This window comes from Coregonus clupeaformis, chromosome 30 (assembly GCF_020615455.1).
Source record: "Coregonus clupeaformis isolate EN_2021a chromosome 30, ASM2061545v1, whole genome shotgun sequence".
Lineage (NCBI taxonomy): Eukaryota > Metazoa > Chordata > Actinopteri > Salmoniformes > Salmonidae > Coregonus > Coregonus clupeaformis.
In genome coordinates this window covers 14,834,512-14,853,732 of record NC_059221.1, presented here as the reverse complement: position 1 = coordinate 14,853,732, position 19,221 = coordinate 14,834,512, and the positions used below count along the sequence as shown (strand labels likewise).

Genomic DNA, 19,221 nt, shown 5'->3' with positions numbered 1-19,221 from the left:
ACCACCAACCAGAGAGGTCACAGTCGGACATTAATGCAGTGTGGGGCTGAGCGGTAAAAGCTGGGCGACCTATACAGTGGTGGGGATATCAGTGGGGTCCACAGCAGTAAAAGGAAGCTAGGCGATATACGTGGTGAGGCCCTCAGCAATCTGTACGGTGGGGATCACTCAGCAGTCATGACCTCAGTTGTGGTCTTTTCTAGGTCAAGGGAAAGTGTCATGTTATAGTGAAGGAGAGATTGGGGGACGGGGGGAGGGGCTCATCTAAGATGCATTTAACTACATTCCCACAGAGAGGATAATAGAGCGATACATAGCCTACAGTGCTAGCTTGGCATACTCAGACTTCCCAAGAATATGTCTACATACTTGTGCGCCACAAGAATATGTATGTATGATGCTTTACATATCCTAGAAGCCCATAGAGGCACTCAGCAGGCAGTCTTCCAAACACCATGACAACAAAGCATCCGTCATCACCATTCCTCACAAGCTGCTGTGCACACTTCTCTGTTTCCTTCCAGAGCTCTTACTGGCGGATATGAGCAGGAAGTGTGTGTGTGTGTCGTGTGTGTGTGTGTGTTCATCATAGCAGCACATTGCCATATGCCTCTGTCTTCAGTCTCAGACTGCAATGAATGCAGGGTAATAGAAGGAGAATGAGAAGACATACACATGGCATTTAGACGTTTTTAGCGCATAAGGTATATGCTCATCCTATGTTTCCAGAGCTTAAAACGTTTATTGTGGGCATGAATAGGGGAAATCATTTTTGTGACACAAAGGGCTGTGTGTTTAATTTCAGGTTTTACCGTATAATGCATTGAAGCTGTATAATAAAGCCATTGGGTCTTTCCATCGTATCTCCTGCCCTTTCTGAACGATCAATGACGATCAACATGTTGACATTTGCCATGATGATTGGTGTGATTACAATTTTTAATTTATTGGTCAGATTTGCTCTAGTGGCAGATATACTGTAAATGGCAGTTAGAATACGTTTTTAACCAAAGCTATTTTTACAGTATGTGATTCCTCTAGGACATCAACATTGCTGTAGTGCCAACTGAGCCACACAGGACCACAGCAGAAGTACAGTAAGTGACTCTCTCTCTCTCTCAGTTTGCTCTGTCCTTCCCTCGACAGCCACGCTTTTATCAGTGGTTTTACCTTTTTATTGTCACTGATCATCCTTAACTGGGATGCATTTAAAACGTCATTGATCTTTATAATGGCATGCTTTAATATGACGGTAACAGTTGTCTAGCTAACCAGGAAGTCAAATTCCTGAGATGGATGAGCAGTAGCAGGTGAGTTATCATCCATCTACCTGAGTGATGCTCTCCCTCGCTCCGTTCCACACCACAGAGCGGACATATAAATACGACATATAAATACAACCCATAAAGCTGACACAGGAAATTGATACTTAACTAAAAAGCAGCTGGAAAGAGTCATGAATGGTGGGAGGTACTGCTGAGGATGGAGGGATGAATGGAGAGATGGTAGGGGGAGGGGGAGAGAGAAAGAGAGAGTGTAAAGGCTGATGGTAAGGTTAACGGTTGTAAAATGTACTTGATTGGCTAAAGGCCACCTGTGAAGTTCAGTGTCTTGTTTATCATTGGAGGAATACAGTATAATGCATTTATAATACCTACTTGTTGGCCTAAAATTAACCTAATGAAAATATAACAACACAATTACAAGAAAGGGTCACCAAGAATGATCTCACATTAAAGTTTTGTGGGCAGTCTGTCTTTGTTTATGTGACCACCAATTGTAAAAAAACATAATCTATGATCTGGTTTGGATTGCTAGTCTGCTGGGATCTGACCTCAAGTTCCGGAATGTATAATGCAATGCATTCTCAACCCTGGATTCTATTTCATATTCTGCAATGACACTGAGAGTGTTTGTAGTGGCATGGTTTAGTGTGGTGTGTCTGGTTTTTAATGTCTAAAAGCTGACTGTTTAGGATAGGGCTGAGCAAAACAAGCAGAGCTCCTCAGATGCCGGGCCAGGCCTCATTTAATGCTCTCTATTACGACCATAAATCACGTCTGCTCACACAGCACACACAAGAATGCAAAGAATCCAACACTGCTGCCTGCAATTTAGGCTCTCTCTCTCACTCAGTCTCTCACCAGTTTGTTTCTCTCTCCTCTCTCCTCTCTCCTCTCGCCTCTCTAATCTATTCTCTGTCTGTTGTCCCTCTCTCTCTCTCTCTCTCTCTCTCTCTCTCTCTCTCTCTCTCTCTCTCTCTCTCTCTCTCTCTCTCTCTCTCTCTCTCTCTCTCTCTCTCTCTCTCTCTCTCTCATACACACACATTCAAGTCTTTGTAGAGTATCTTTCTCCATGGAAGTTTTTATCAACTTTTACTAATTACCGTTTAACATATTGAATATTTAATTAAATAGTTTGCATCTTCTGTTTTTTGTCCTGATTCAATCGTTTTCATCATACTGTACCTTTGATCTTAGACAGACTGCATTGTCGAGGCCATAGGCCACTAGGTCATAAAAATCTGATGATAACACTGCTGGCATTTACTGTATACACTCTGTCTCTCTGTCTCTCTGTCTCTCTCTCTCTGTCTCTCTGTCTGTAATAACAAGTAGAAACCGTGGCTTATAGTCCTACTAGACTCTGTAGGCTAGGGTGCTGAGCCATGCAACCAACACATCCTCTGAGAATGAAGGGGCTCTAACCCTGCTAGTCCCAGCTTTCACTGCTTCAAATAGGCAATTGAAAAGGAGAGAGTTTAGACTGAAAGGGAGGCAGCATCAGCTCTTGTCAAGATGTCCAGTGGGTTGAGTTGAGAGCCTGTGGTTGGACGGCTGGAAAAACTGCCTTGTCCCCATGATTCATGTAGGGTAAATAGGAGGCAGGAGCCAGGGAAAGTGGTGCCCAGAGATTGTGCAACATGAAAACATAATATCACAGAGTTTTTATTGAATCTATTCCACAGTATGGGCTAATTTCATTACAAAACCTGTTTTCCAGAAGTAGAATGCGCTCTTTAATCTCAATAAAATGCTGTTGGAGAATGAAGTCATTCTGATAAGAAATGAATAAAGATAATGATTCCACAGAGATTGATTTTCCACAAATGCATTTATTAAACATCTCATTAATCAAGAACAGTATCAAATACATCTTTTTTTTTAAGCTAGAATCCTTAGTTTCTACATCCAGTTTTGGACTTATAAATGAATGATATATACCCATTGATTCTTGAAGAATATAACTCATAAATGCCTCATGAGCTTAGTTCAACTGTCATACCCCATCAGAACACAACATATAAGCTTGTTTTACTCCAATGTTTGGAAACAACGTAAATGTAAACAAACACTGTATAGCCTCAAAACATGGTTAAAACTATACATTTGAAATCATGGATGGTCAGTCCTTGCATCCATAGTGCTGTCTTTGAATTTGAGAGTGGTTACATTTCTCCAGCCCCATCCCTTAGCTTTTTCGCAAAACTGGGGTGGGGTTTCACTTTGTTATCATTTTAATTAAGGATTCTAGCTTGACAGAAATACATACATAACAAAAATAGAACCTCATTCAATATGAACATATGCTTCTGTGTTTTCACACTTACACAACTTACACAAACTAACCGCTATTTAATGATAAGAACACAAAACATGGCCTAACACCTACAGCCAAAGTAAAATTATTTTCTCTCTGATTTACATAGATAACAACCACAAGCCAATTATATATGACACATGAAAATACAAAATTGATTGATAATGTGTTCAAAACATGCATTCAACATGCAAAACAGTAGCAGAATGTCTTTGATGATTTTATTGCTAATGTAAATCATGTCAATTATATCAAAAGATAAATTGTACACATGCAATCTATGTAATGTATCAAACCTCAAGGTGTATAACATATTGCCACAAGGTGTACTAGCAACACAAGGGACAGTAGTGGTTGCTTTTGGACTAGAAACCTGTAAGGATACTGGATACCCTATGGGTAATAAGTCTGCCTACTTCAGTGAGCCACTATCAGAAAGTTGAATGAAAGCTAGCCTCCACAATGCTGGTTTGATTGAATTGACCACCTAGACACACACATATTACTGAAGGTCTAGGTGTTCAGGCTTGTGGCATAAGCCTACTCTCACAGGTGAGTAAGTGTATGAGGTTCTAGGTCTAAGAGGCATCCCCTACATCTGAAATATGCACTGATGTCATTATCAACATTAGAGGATAGGTGCCCTGGGGTGAGTTTGGAGAGACCTGTGCACAAACAACTGCTGTCTACAACCGTAAGGGCTGACTGCAGACTATCAGAGACAGGTGCAGTTACAGTGGTGAGATGGGGAAGGTCCATGGGAGTGACACATAAACATTCACTGGTGTTGGCCTTGCTGTGAGAACCCAAAGCAGGGGTACGATCATAATTCATGAAGAGAAGGTTTGGAGATCTAGTCCCTCTCACCAGACAAGCACTTCTGAATCCTGAGTACCCAACTCCAACAGAGGACCTTGGGCTGGTAGAGCAGGATGGTGATGGTGTCTCAGTCTCTGTCCCTCTGTCCTCCTTATGATCCTTCTTGTATTTCATGCGCCGGTTCTGGAACCAGATCTTGATCTGCCGGTCGGTGAGCCTCAGGCCTGCAGCCATCTCCAGCCTGCGGGGTCGACATAGGTAGGGGCTGAAGTGGAATTCCTTTTCTAGCTCCACTAGCTGAGTACTGGTGAATGCCGTCCTCTCTCGTCTCCCTCTGTCTCTACCTCTATCTCTGTCTCCGTCTCGCCCTACATCTCTTCCTTTACTTGGGAGACCACCAGCCTCGTTACGACTGCACACTGAATCACCTGGGGAAATGACAAAAGGAACATGTAAAAGAGCAGTCAATTAAAAGTCAGTGAGCGAGCGTGCACCCAGGCGAGCTTCTGCCTAGCTTGCATAAAAAGGGAAAAAGCTTAACTGAGGGACATAGGAATCCTAATAGTAATCTTGTAAAGTGTCCTGGGATAAGGTGTCTTTTCTGGAGTCAATTAACCTTTTACTGCAGTGGGCTAAATCAGGGTCACAGAGAGTGATTCTTGGTAGTCTTAAACAAATCTACTTTGAAACAAAAGTATACACCTCACACACATGGTTATGGGCTTAAAAAAAGAAGACACCTGTACCATGTCAGATATAGAGTTGAAATGTATTCAAATTTGAGTTTGCATCCCAATATTACACTTTATATACATCACAGAAGACTGAAATATAACAAAACTGTTTGACATAGAAACCCCGGATTTTCGTCATAAAGAAAAAATAATATTTATTAATTATGAAATTATGAAAAATATTAATAACATTCCACTCATGAAGCCAAAGAGGGCACTTTTGGTCATTGACTGCAGGAAAGGGCTACATGTGTTTATTTCAAAGCTTTCTTCTCTCCTTAATTGCATCAATTGCTTTGGGTTTATGACTAACCCAAGAGAGACCTGTCCCACTACCAACAGCCCTAAGAAAGCAACACATCTAAACCTTGCTGAGGGCATGGCCTAAAGTGTCTGAGACATAACAAGGGACAGTTACAGCTAGTGTCAGATGATGGTGTTTTGGGAAAGTTCCCACCTTCTAAAGACACGGTCTAAGGGAATCATCTGACATATGCATTAATCAAATCTACACACGGCAGTAGCGTACCTGTCAACTCAATCACTTAAAGAGTGCCTTGGGACCACACCTGGAAACAACCACCTTCAGAGTGTCAGATGTGCCACAACAGTCCTGTCAGTAGCAACTGTATTCAGGGTTTAATATCTGACCTACTTAGGAGGAAATGATCTTGTGTGATAGAATTGATAACTAACATAAGGAGTTGTTCAAACGTATTATTCAAATGTCTTCAAATGTAACCAAACATGTGTATGTGTATGTGTATATACACTCTTATAAAAGGAGGGTAGGAGAACCCTTTTTGGTTCCAGGTAGAACCCTTTTTGATTACAGGTAGAACTATTTTGGGTTCCATGTAGAACCCTCTGTGAAAAAGAGTTCTACGTGGAACTCAAAAGAGTTCTACCTGGAACCAAAAAGGGTTCTTCAAAGGGTTCTTCTGTGGTGACAGCCGATGAACCCTTTTAGGTTCTAGATAGCACCTTTTTTTCAAAGAGTGTAGCTATAGCATAATTCTGGTCAATAAAAATAGAATTATAGGCAACATCTAAACACTAAATTATGTAAATAAAGGTTCAAACAGTAATTATTGCCTAATACTTATTATTCCTATGTTAACATGTGAGCAAGTCATAACTCACAAATGCCCTTTTGGCACCAAAATTATAAGGTGTGCAATGTTCTGATAAAATATGTTTGAAGACTAGGTAAATGCAATATAGGCTACAGTAATATGGACAGTCATATGCACATTCATCATTATGACACTGTACTATATACAAAATATTATATTATATTTACCTAATTCGTTGGAGTCAGATGCACTCTGGTTTGGGGCATGCCGAGTTTCTCTCATCCAGGGGAAGAGATGCCTTGGTGAGAGGAAGTAGGTGGATGCACTGCACCTCTTGCCTCTGGCGACTGCTTTGCCCTTGGCATGGCGGGTATCCACCGGGTCCGGGGTGCCCCATAACGGGTCAGTCGGGTATGGCGTACAGCTGATACAAGCAGAAGAGGTGACTGAACGCTGGAAGAGTGGAATCTCTCGGAATTGTGGCGCGTGGCCTCCTTCAACGTGTCCGGTGTCGTATTCAGCAGGTTCGGTTGCAGTGTTGTCCTGTAGATGACATGGGAGAAGGGACTGGTGCTGGTCCATAGACCTAGCAGGGTGCACTTCATCAAATTCACTCTGATAAATAGAACTATGGGTATGCCCTGAAAGTTGGGAAGGTATGCACTTTTGCATGTTAAATATATAGCTTTACAACGAAGGTAAATGTAAAAGCTTTATGCAGAAGACTTTGAATAAGCTTTAAGACTGTATTGAATAATATTACCAGAGTGGTAAACCGTGAAGTCACGTGGGGCTGTCCTCCAATAGTCGCGGGCTGGAGTTGCAAACAGTCGGAAAGGAACTTAATGGAGCCGGAGGAACCCGCTCCGATTCTTCAGGCAGCATTGCAATAAGCATGCGTTTCTTCACCTATGGATGAAAACAACTAATTAGAATATGAAAGTAAGAGAGGACTAGCAGTGCATGTATGCAGTTTTAGAAAGCGAGAGATGGGAAGATGGAGAGAGCGAGAGAGAGAGAGAGAGAGAGAGAGAGAGAGAGAGAGAGAGATAGAGAGAGAGAGAGAGAGAGAGAGAGAGAGAGTGAGAGAGAGGGGGTGGGGGGTGGGGGGAAGAGCCACCCACTGAACGCATCATTTGGAACTAAATATCTATTACTTTTTTATTTACAGAGTACCAGATGTGGGAAGATATTCGAATGGAAATCCAGCGCAATGAATGTTGCTTCGTTTTTTAAACTTTCCTGGTAGGTTATATCAATGCTCCTTGTTGGAAACTATTAAGTAGCCTATTTGAATAAGTGATGTGTTAGCCTACTTGGATAATATCAATGCTATTACAAGATATAAAAAATCACGTTTGACTAAATGTGTAATTTTCGTGAATGTGTTATTGTAATATGAGTGTGCTGTTTGTTGAAATGTTATTACTATATTAAAAATGATGACCAACTATTGTGAATGGTATTCCTCCGGATATACAAAGCTTGCGCTTAAAACTCTACTTCTGTCTATTTATTTTATTATATTTGCTTGTGATTATGCATTCAGTTTGTAGTGGTTGTATACTAATACACGCAGTGAGGAAACTATCCAAGTTAAGTGCACTTATTTATCTAGTTAGATAAAGGATTTCGAATAGATTCGAATAGAGTCAATGGGAGTGGTCAAACAAAGGGTTTTGACAATCATTGCCACACAAAGAGAATGAGAATATCACAAAATAATATAGAAAATAATAGTATTTTACCTCAAATGTCTGGCTACCTGCTATTACTAATCAATATCCACGTGGATGTGTTTTGCTCTGCCAAGCAACATTCATATTACAGAGTATTTTTCGATTGCTAAAACCCGTGTGTATGGAGGGCAGACAAAGAGGGAGACAAGTGACTGGCTGGGCTACTGGACGTTATACGAACTCAACGCTAATACCAAAGCAATAGCCTCTGGACTTCAGGAACTTGTTAGTAATTTAACTTGGAGGTGTGATATTGCAATAATATTTAGGCCAATGTAAATATTGTAATTAAAAATAGACTATATAGCTAGCTATAAATACCCCATCCAAATTAGCGTGGTCTATAGCAGAGCCATGTAGAGATAGGGCTCTGGTAGACTTTAAAGTGTATGTGGATTAAGGATGTTATTATCTCAAAATGTTTATTTGATTCTAAGCCTACAATCATATATTTTCACTAGTATTTCTGTAATATAATACAACAAATCTGTTGAATAGAATCCTCCATAGATGTCTTCCAGCAGCACAGTGACGGATGGTGCACTCTAGATCACCTAGCCGGGACGACCCAGCATCTCCACAGCACCACTCTGATTTAATCCCTCTTCCGTTTACCCTCTTCCTAGCCCCGCCACAAGGGCAGCCTCACTTCCTGATTAATATCCTCCATTCACACTTCATACACTCACTCCAATAAGTTATTTTAACATAAACATGAACATATCTTGTTCTCAATATTGTAGGCTGAAACGATTAAAGGACATTTGACGGGATCATTTAGAAAAATAGATCAACAAGAATAGCATGCGGGGCAGAGATAGGATTTCCAGCAGCATCAAATGTTCATGGAGAGTACGCATGTGATAATCAGGACAAACAAAATACTCCACTTGAATTTCAGCTAAATCGAGTGTTCTAGGCATGTTCACAGCCTGAGAGTGATGAGAGAGAATATAGCCTTTTCAGAAACATATAGATTGGGACGAATAAGAAGGCCATCTCATAAACGTTAACAATAAGACGTGTACAAAGTGTGCAAAGCTGTCATCAAGTATTCGCATGTATTTACCATATTAGGCCTACATTAAAATAGGCTACCTCTGGCCATTACATTTGGAACTGGTATGCCTAGTATACTATGCACAATTAAACAGGCAAGTTATAGTGCGTTCATTAGAGGGGGCTTATCAGAAGACACGCCTCGTGCCCTTACCCTTCCCAATTGTTCTTCCCAAATCAATCTTGTTTTAAGAACGATTTGTTATTTAGAGTTCATTGAGTTGCTGTCACAGAGCTAGTCAGATAGAGGCATTCAGTATGCACATAACAGGTTTGGCATTGGTGCCATTTAGGCTACACTAAATATGACTTGGTTGGAGTGTGCCGTGAATGCGAGAACATTCGTTCCAACCTGGTATACACATACTAATAAGTGAACTGAATAGGCCTATTTGAGGTTCATATGCATTTAATGCAGTTTTTCATTTCCCTCAGCCATGATCAATTTCGATGTATAGGCTACATATATACTCAGTACACTATTAGGATTAGGATAATTATGAGGATAACATTATTATTATTACCATCATCATATTGTATACCTGTAACATCAGGCACTAATTTGAGCTGGAGGTGAGAAATGAGAGTAAAGTAATTCAATTCCGTTTGTTTTCTTTGCTTCAAACCGTTGAACACACTCACTCGGCTGTATTGGAGATATAATAGAATCTGTGATATACTATCTCAGCAAGAACATAATTTAGCTCCTCCACGCGCCTACACCACAATTCTCCGTGAACTCTGGTTGAACCGCCCAAGTGGCAATAAATCATTTTTCTCTGTCTGCACAAAAGCGCCCAACAGTCCCTCTGTGTGTCAACCCCTTTTACAATTCCCCCTCACGGTCTGCACTCTCTTACATTTACATTTTAGTCATTTAGCAGACACTCTTATCCAGAGCGACTTACAGTTAGTGAGTGCATACATTATTTGATTGTGTGTTCGATTCCCACGCAGGGCCAGTATGAAAAATGTATGCACTAACAAACTGTAAGTCGCTCTGGATAAGAGCGTCTGCTGAATGACTGAAAATGTAAAAGAAATGGAACTGCTAATGTATTTTCGGCGGACAGAGCTCGAGTCGGGCAGATAAGAGGAGACAGAGAGCTCGTGGAAGGGCGTTAATGGGCAGAGGATGTTGTCGGTTAAAACGGTGCATACAGATGGACCTGTCTCCGCAGAGCACCCGGGAGATTTATTGCCTCGGTGCCCTGTATTGCTGTAAACAATGCAGAGTAAAATGAAACGACCGGAGACTTTGCTGCACACTGCACACTTCATACATGAGGAAAAGTAAGACACACATTGTCAATTTCCTTTCTTCCCAAAACACGTGTTAATGTCTTGACCTATATGAATAGGCCATTTCCATGCAATACACTTAGAAAAAACGGTTCCTTATAGAACCAAAAAGGGTTCTATCGCTTGGTTCATATATGGAACCCCTAAAAGTTCTATGTAGGATCATTTTATAGGGTTCTTTGATCAGAACCCTATAGGTTCTTCATCACTGAAACAAAACGGTTCCATATAGAACCCTGCATGGTGCCATTTATGAATTATGGCTACTACCATTAAATAGTAATATTTTGAGCTAAGAATATAATTTAATAAACAATTAAATAAAGCACGAAAGTATACCATCATAGTTTTTAGAATGTATTGTCATTATATGCAAACATAGTTTGGAAATATGTACTGATGGCCAGGCAGGCATCTTTTTTGTTTGAACGAACTGTGGCTGACTTCTTTACAATACAATATCCATTAGTTAGAGTGAACAACCGAAATGTGTCTTCTGCTCCGTTCTCAACCCCACAAACAGCAGACCTCACATACAGTTGAGATGAGCACAGGTTCAAGCAGCTCCCCTGGATGGTTATCGTGTTGTTTTGAGGATGTAAACCCAGCATCCCTACAGTTGTCAGATCAATTCTGCCCGTTTTTAATCAGCGCCCAGCCCGGGATTTGAACCAGCCACCTTTCAGCCAAAGGACCAACTCCTGCCATAGGTCCAACTCTTTGTCGCTGGGCTACCTGCTTGACTCATTTACAGAGAAGAAGAAAACAGGTGCTAAAACACGAGTTAATCTTCAGAACTAAACATGAGTTAATCTTCAGAACTAAACATGGGTTAATCTTCAGAACTAAACATGAGTTAATCTTCAGAACTAGACATGAGTTAATCTTCAGAACTAGACATGAGTTAATCTTCAGAACTAAACATGAGTTAATCTTCAGAACTAAACATGAGTTAATCTTCAGAACTAAACATTAGTTAATCTTCAGAACTAGACATGAGTTAATCTTCAGAACTAAACATGAGTTAATCTTCAGAACTAAACATGAGTTAATCTTCAGAACTAAACATGAGTTAATCTGCCAAAATGAAGTCAAAATGCTATGCAGACATAATTATTATGATGTAGAAGGACAATGTACATGCAGTTGTTGTAAGCAGCAGCTGAAATAGGGATCCTCTGCCTCTGATAGTTCTGGGTTACTGCCAGACTGAGCAAAACATACATAGTGTGTTAAAAGTAATGTAATGAATAACTAGGCTATTGCATCAGCAGGACTTATTATACATAATTTATTATAAATAATTTATACATGCCACCTCTCAGTCAGCAACAGTCTTCTTTCTAATGGTTTCATGAAACACAGGCTAGCCCCCTCAATTGACCCCACACTGAAATACTGAAATAAAAGAAACAATTAGCTAATTGCTAATGTCAGGCTGCTCTATTTGGCATAAAAAAATAAATTCATTTGAAAGAGTTAGCTGGCTAGCTTGTAAAGTGATGAATTAAAGTAGCCTGGCTTTTTCTGTTTAGTTAGCTAGCTAGCTTATAAACGTGCTCAAATTATAATAACTTTTCAACTTTATTTATCTAGACTATAGTTTATCATATGACTTTGGCTTCATATACAGTGAGCTCCAAAAGTATTGGGACAGTGCCATTTTTTGTTGTTGTTTTGGCTCTGTACTCCAGCACTTTGGATTTTAAATTATACAATGACTGAAGTTAAAGTGCAGACTGTCAGCATTAATTTGAGGGTATTTTCATCCATATCAGGTGAACTGTTTCGAAATTACAGCACTTTCTGTATTAAAGTAGCCAAAATGTATATATTTGGTCCTGTATTCCTAGCACGCAATGACTACAGGAAGCTTTTGACTTTACTCACTTGGATTAATTTGCTGTTTGTTTTGGTTGTGTTTCAGATTAATGATAAATAAGTAAGGGATAATCAACTCGGGGCTCTATGCGTTCTTTGGAAAATAATGCAACTCCAGCGCGTCGTGGAACACACCTTTCACATCGTGTCATTGTTTTCCATAGAATGCATAGCTTGGTTGATAGAGACGCGACCCAGTCGTTCAGTCTTTTTGTTCTGTATCTATCGACCCAGTTGTTCGTTCTAAATGTCCCATTGCCATACTCGCTGGCAACGTTCTTATCCCTTGCTTGCTAGCTAGCCAACTATGGCTAACTTACAGTCACGTCAAAAAGGGCAGCCAGAATAACGAAAAGCAGCCACATTTGCTTTGTTTCAGCTGTTTTCTAGTTACATTTATTTGGATACATCCATAACAATGAGCTAATGAGGCGCGATTTCGCCTGGCATAGAAAATGTGCTCACTCATCAGGACACTGTTGTTTAGAGGAACTAGCCAACAACACAGCTAACACAATCACTTCAAACTGAAGCTGGAAAGACTGCAAACTAGTTGCACCTCGTTTCGTTTTAACTTTTTTCAATTGAAATTTATTTGTATATACAGTACCAGTCAAAAGTTTGGACACACCTACTCATTCAAGGGATTATTATTTTTTTTTTTTTTACTGTTTTCTACATTGTAGAATAATAGTGAAGACATCAAAACTATGAAATAACACACATGGAATCATGTAGTAACCAAAAAAGTTTTAAACAAATCAAAATATATTTTATATTTGAGATTCTTCAAATAGCCACCGTTTGCCTTTATGACAGCTTTGAACACACTTGGCATTCTCTCACCCAGCTTCACCTGGAATGCATTTCCAACAGTCTTGAAGGAGTTCCCACATATGCTGAGCACTTGTTGGCTGCTTTTCCTTCACTCTGCTGTCCGACTCATCCCAATTGGGTTGAGGTCGGGGGATTGTGGAGGACAGGTCATCTGATGCAGCACTCCATCACTCCTTCTTGGTAAAATAGCCCTTACATTACATTTACATTTACATTTACGTCATTTAGCAGACGCTCTTATCCAGAGCGACTTACAAATTGGTGCATTCACCTTATAGCCAGTGGGATAACCACTTTACATTATTATTATTATTATTATTATTATTATTTATTTATTTAGGGAGGGATAGAAGGATTACTTTATCCTATCCCAGGTATTCCTTAAAGAGGTGGGGTTTCAAATGTCTCCGGAAGGTGGTGAGTGACTCCGCTGTCCTGGCGTCGTGAGGGGGCTTGTTCCACCATTGGGGTGCCAGAGCAGCGAACAGTTTTGACTGGGCTGAGCGGGAACTATGCTTCCGCAGAGGAAGGGGAGCCAGCAGGCCAGAGGTGGATGAACGCAATGCCCTCGTTTGGGTGTAGGGACTGATCAGAGCCTGAAGGTACGGAGGTGCCGTTCCCCTCACAGCTCCATAGGCAAGCACCATGGTCTTGTAACAGATGCGAGCTTCAACTGGAAGCCAGTGGAGTGTGCGGAGGAGGGGGTGACGTGTGAGAACTTGGGAAGGTTGAACACCAGACGGGCTGCGGCATTCTGGATGAGTTGTAGGGGTTTAATGGCACAGGCAGGGAGCCCAGCCAACAGCGAGTTGCAGTAATCCAGACGGGAGATGACAAGTGCCTGGATTAGGACCTGTGCCGCTTCCTGTGTAAGGCAGGGTCGTACTCTCCGAATGTTGTAGAGCATGAACCTACAGGATCGGGTCACCGCCTTGATGTTAGCGGAGAACGACAGGGTGTTGTCCAGGGTCACGCCAAGGCTCTTCGCACTCTGGGAGGAGGACACAATGGAGTTGTCAACCGTGATGGCGAGATCATGGAACAGGCAGTCCTTCCCCGGGAGGAAGAGCAGCTCCGTCTTGCCAAGGTTCAGCTTGAGGTGGTGATCCGTCATCCATACTGATATGTCTGCCAGACATGCAGAGATGCGATTCGCCACCTGGTTATCAGAAGGGGGAAAGGAGAAGATTAGTTGTGTGTCGTCAGCGTAGCAATGATAGGAGAGGCCATGTGAGGATATGACAGAGCCAAGTGACTTGGTGTATAGCGAGAAAAGGAGAGGGCCTAGAACTGAGCCCTGGGGGACACCAGTGGTGAGAGCACGTGGTGCGGAGACAGCTTCTCGCCACGCCACTTGGTAGGAGCGACCGGTCTGGTAGGACGCAATCCAAGAGTGAGCCGCACCGGAGATGCCCAGCTCGGAGAGGGTGGAGAGAAGTATCTGATGGTTCACAGTATCAAAGGCAGCAGACAGGTCTAGAAGGACAAGAGCAGAGGAGAGAGAGTTAGCTTTAGTAGTGCGGAGAGCCTCCGTGACACAGAGAAGAGCAGTCTCAGTTGAGTGACCAGTCTTGAAACCTGACTGGTTTGGATCAAGAAGGTCATTCTGAGAGAGATAGCAAGAGAGTTGGCTAAAGACGGCACGCTTAATAGTTTTGGAGAGAAAAGAAAGAAGGGATACTGGTCTGTAGTTGTTGACATCAGAGGGATCGAGTGTTGGTTTTTTGAGAAGGGGTGCAACTCTCGCTCTCTTGAAGACGGAAGGGACATAGCCAGCGGTCAAGGATGAGTTGATCAGCGAGGTGAGGTAGGGGAGAAGGTCACCGGAGATGGTCTGGAGAAGAGAGGAGGGGATAGGGTCAAGCGGGCAGGTTGTTGGGCGGCCTGCAGTCACAAGTCGCAAGATTTTATCTGGAGAGAGAGGGGAGAAAGAAGTCAAAGCATAGGGTAGGGCAGTGTGAGCAGGACCAGCAGTGTCATTTGACTTAACAAACGAGGATCGGATGTCGTCAAGCTTCTTTTCAAAGTGGTTGACGAAGTCATCCACAGAGAGGGAGGAGGGGGGGATTCAGCAGGGAGGAGAATGTGGCAAAGAGCTTCCCTAGGGTTAGAGGCAGATGCTTGGAATTTAGCGTGGTAGAAAGTGGCCTTAGCAGCAGAAACAGATGAAGAAAATGTAGAGAGGAGGGAGTGAAAAGATGCCAGGTCCGCAGGGAGTCTAGTTTTCTTCCATATCCGCTCAGCTGCCCGGAGCTCTGTTCTGTGAGCTCGCAATGAGTCATCAAGCCACGGAGCTGGAGGGGAGGACCGAGCCGGCCGGGAGGATAGGGGACATAGAGAGTCAAAGGATGCAGAAAGGGAGGAGAGGAGGGTTGAGGAGGCAGAATCAGGAGATTGGAGGGAGAAGGATTGAGCAGAGGGAAGAGATGATAGGATGGAAGAGGAGAGAGTAGCGGGAGAGAGAGAGCGAAGGTTGCGACGGCGCATTACCATCTGTGTAGGGGCAGAGTGAGTAGTGTTGGAGGAGAGCGAGAGAGAAAAGGATACAAAGTAGTGGTCGGAGACATGGAGGGGAGTTGCAGTGAGATTAGTAGAAGAACAGCATCTAGTAAAGATGAGGTCAAGCGTATTGCCTGCCTTGTGAGTAGGGGGACGGTGAGAGGGGTGAGGTCAAAAGAGGAGAGGAGTGGAAAGAAGGAGGCAGAGAGAAATGAGTCAAATGTAGACGTAGGGAGGTTGAAATCCCCCAGAACTGTGAGGGGTGAGCCATCCTCAGGAAAGGAACTTATCAAGGCGTCAAGCTCATTGATGAACTCTCCAAGGGAACCTGGAGGGCGATAGATGACAAGGATTTTAAGCTTAAATGGGCTAGTGACTGTGACAGCATGGAATTCAAATGAGGAGATAGACAGATGGGTTAGGGGAAAAATTGAGAATGTCCACTTGGGAGAGATGAGGATTCCTGTGCCACCACCCCGCTGACCAGATGCTCTCGGGGTATGCGAGAACACATGGTCAGACGAGGAGAGAGCAGTAGGAGTAGCATTGTTTTCAGTGATAATCCATGTTTCCGTCAGCGCCAAGAAGTCGAGGGACTGGAGGGTAGCATAGGCTGGGATGAAGTCTGCCTTGTTGGCAGCAGAACGGCAGTTCCAGAGGCTGCCTGAGACCTGGAACTCCAGGTGGGTGGTGCGTGCAGGGACCACCAGGTTGGAGAGGCAGCAGCCACGCGGTGTGAGGCGTTTGTGTAGCCTGTGCGGAGAGGAGAGAACAGGGATGGGCAGAGGCATAGTTGACAGGCTTCAGCAAATGGCTACAATAATGCAGAGGAGATCGGAATGAAATGAACTAAACATCTGGGAAAGGAGAGAGCGGGGCCTCCCTCAGCACAACTCCCAAATATAACTCTCCCAACTTCCACCTCAGAAACTATAATTGTTGTAAGCTACAGCGGTTCAATGTTTCTAGGAATAGACTAACTCACACAGCCTGGAGGTGTGTTGGGTCATTGTCCTGTTCAAAAACAAATTATTGTCCCACTAAGCCCAAACCAGATGGGATGGCGTATCGCTGCAGAATGCTGTGGTAGCCATGCTGGTTAAGTGTGCCTTGAATTCTAAATAAATCACAGACAGTGTCTGCAGCAAAGCACCCCCACACCATAACACCTCCTCCTCCATGCTTCACGGTGGGAACTACACATGCGGAGATCATCCGTTCACCCACACCCCGTCTCACAAAGACACAGCGGTTGGAACCAAAAATCTCCAATTTGGACTGCAGACCAAAGGACACATTTCCACCTGTCTAATGTCCATTGCTCGTGTTTCTTGGCCCAAGCAGGTCTCTTCTTATTATTGGTGTCCTTTAGTAGTGGTTTCTTTGCAGCAATTCTACTATGAAAGACTGATTCACACAGTTCCCTCTGAACAGTTGATGTTGAGATGTGTCTGTGACTTGAACTCTGTGAAGCATTTATTTGGGCTGCCTTGTCACAACACAACTGATTGGCTCAAACACATTAAGAAGGAAATACATTTTTAAGAAGGCACACCTGTTAATTGAAATGCATTTCAGGTGACTACCTCATGAAGCGGGTTGAAAGAATGCCAAGAGTGTGCAAAGCTGTCATCAAGGCAAAGGGTGGCTATTTGAAGAATCTCAAATATAACACTTTTTTGGTTACCATATTATTCCATATGTGTTATTTCATAGTTTCACTATTATTCTACAATGTAAAAAATAGTAAAAATAAAGAAAAACTCTTGAATGAGTAGGTGTGTCCAAACTTTTGACTGGTAGTGTATATCCATAAAAATGATGCCAGCTGATTCATGATTTCGATTGGCTGAGAATCACTGCCTGTCTGTCTTGTCCCGACTCCCGACACCTTCATTACTATGGGACAGCTGGAGATCGAATTTGGATATTGAAACAACGTTGCAAATGTCTGAGAGACAGACAGCAAGGTTTATACAAATCTCCGCTGTTGAAAACTAAATGTTAGACTAAAAAAAATGTGAGATAATGTCTAGATGCTTTTTATAGTGGAGATCAAGTTTATAAATTGCTTTGCTGGGCTGATGAGACAGTGGATTGCGCAGTCAGATAGAACAGAGTAAATAGGCATTTTAAAGTAATAGATTTTGCCGATGGTAACTTGTGGAATAGACACTGACTGGAATGCGGTTTTAACCAATCAGCATTCAGGATTAGACCCGCCCGTTGTGTAAAGAACACATAGGCTCTTGTTGATTACCCCCTTACATGTCATTCTGCAGTCACTTTTATTGTAAATAAGAATATAATATGTTTCTAAACACTTCTACATTCATGTGGATGCTACCATAATTACGGATAGCCCTGAATTAATTGTGAATTTATGAGTGAGAAAGTTGCAGATGAACAAATATCATACCCCCAAGACATGCTAACTTCTCATCATTACACTAACAGGGGAGGTTATGATATGTGTGCGTCTGTAACTTTGTATGTGTATGCTTTTATTAAACACATTATTTCCTCTTGCTTCTAGCTAGCATTTAGTTTGCAACAGCACAGGGCTGTTTGAACCTTGCTGTTTTCCGCTCAGACCTCAGCAAAAATGTTGCAAAGTATGAATTAGATGATCTTCCCCTTGCCGTAGATAGAGAGCTAACGTGTCAGACGTCAGCTAGCCATTTTTCTGACCAGGCGAAGTCATGCAGCTGCATCATTAATATGGATATAAATGTCAATGGAAAACAAATTAAAAGGGAATGTAGGCTGTCATTTCAGAGTTTGATGTGACTGGATTAGCTTTTGTTAGCTGTTGATTTCTAAAAATCCCCATTACACTCTAGGGTAGGGATAGAACCCTCAAGGTTCTTCGCCTTCACCAGTGGATTCAGAAAGTATTCTCACCCCTTGACTTTTTCCACATGATGTTGTGGGTCAATAAGTATTCAACTCCTTTGTTATGGCAAGCCTAAATAAGTTCAGGAGTAAACATTTGCTTAACAAGTCACATGATAAGTTGCATGGAAATTATCTGTGAGGTCCCTCAGTCAAGCAGTGAATATCAAACACAGATTCAACCACAAAGACCAGGGAGGTTTTCCAATGCCTCGCAAAGGGCACCAATTGGTAGATGAGTAAAAAAAAAAATTCTGAGCATGGTGAAGTTATTAATTACACTTTGGATGGTGTATCAATACACCCAGTCACTACAAAGATACAGGTGTCTTTCCTAACTGCTCAGGGATTTCACCATGAGGCCAATGTTGACTTTAAAACAGTTACAGAGTTTAATGGCTATGATAAGAGAAAACTGAGGATGGATCAACAACATTGCAGTTACTCCACCATACTAACCTAAATGACAGAGTGAAAAGAAGGAAGCCTGTACAAACTAAAAATATTCCAAAACATGCATCATGTTTGCAATAAGGCACTAAAGTAAAACTGCAAAAAATGTGGCAAAGAAATGTTTGGGGCAAATCCAACACATCACATCACTGAGTACCACTTTCCATATTTTCCAGCATGGTGGTGGCTGCATCATGTTATGGGTATGCTTGTCATCAGCAAGGACTAGGGAGTTTCTTTTAGGATCAAAATAAATGGAATAGAGCTAAGCACAGGCAAAATCCTAGAGGAAAACCTGGTTCAGTCTGCTTTTCAACAGACACTGGG

The 19,221-nt window shown here is 42.1% G+C and overlaps 1 protein-coding gene across 11 annotated transcripts in view; it reads right to left on the bottom strand.

Moving 5' to 3' along the window:
• Positions 1–3,399: 3,399 nt before the first annotated feature.
• The window catches only part of LOC121545828 (homeobox protein Hox-C10a), a 78,516-nt gene continuing 62,694 nt past the window's right edge, over positions 3,400–19,221 (bottom strand). For 7 of the 11 annotated variants that reach the window (XM_041856674.1, XM_041856676.1, XM_041856675.1 and 4 more), the window contains 2 exons: positions 6,457–7,138; positions 3,400–4,847 (listed from right to left, as the gene is read on the bottom strand). In XM_041856674.1, coding sequence (XP_041712608.1) covers positions 4,147–4,847; positions 6,457–6,901 — 1,146 coding nt within the window. In that variant the 5' untranslated portion in view covers positions 6,902–7,138 and the 3' untranslated portion in view covers positions 3,400–4,146. Of the gene's footprint in view, positions 4,848–6,456; positions 7,139–19,221 lie in introns of those variants that run through there. The other 4 variants (XM_045209458.1, XM_041856679.2, XM_041856678.2 and 1 more) reach the window with 3 other exon arrangements.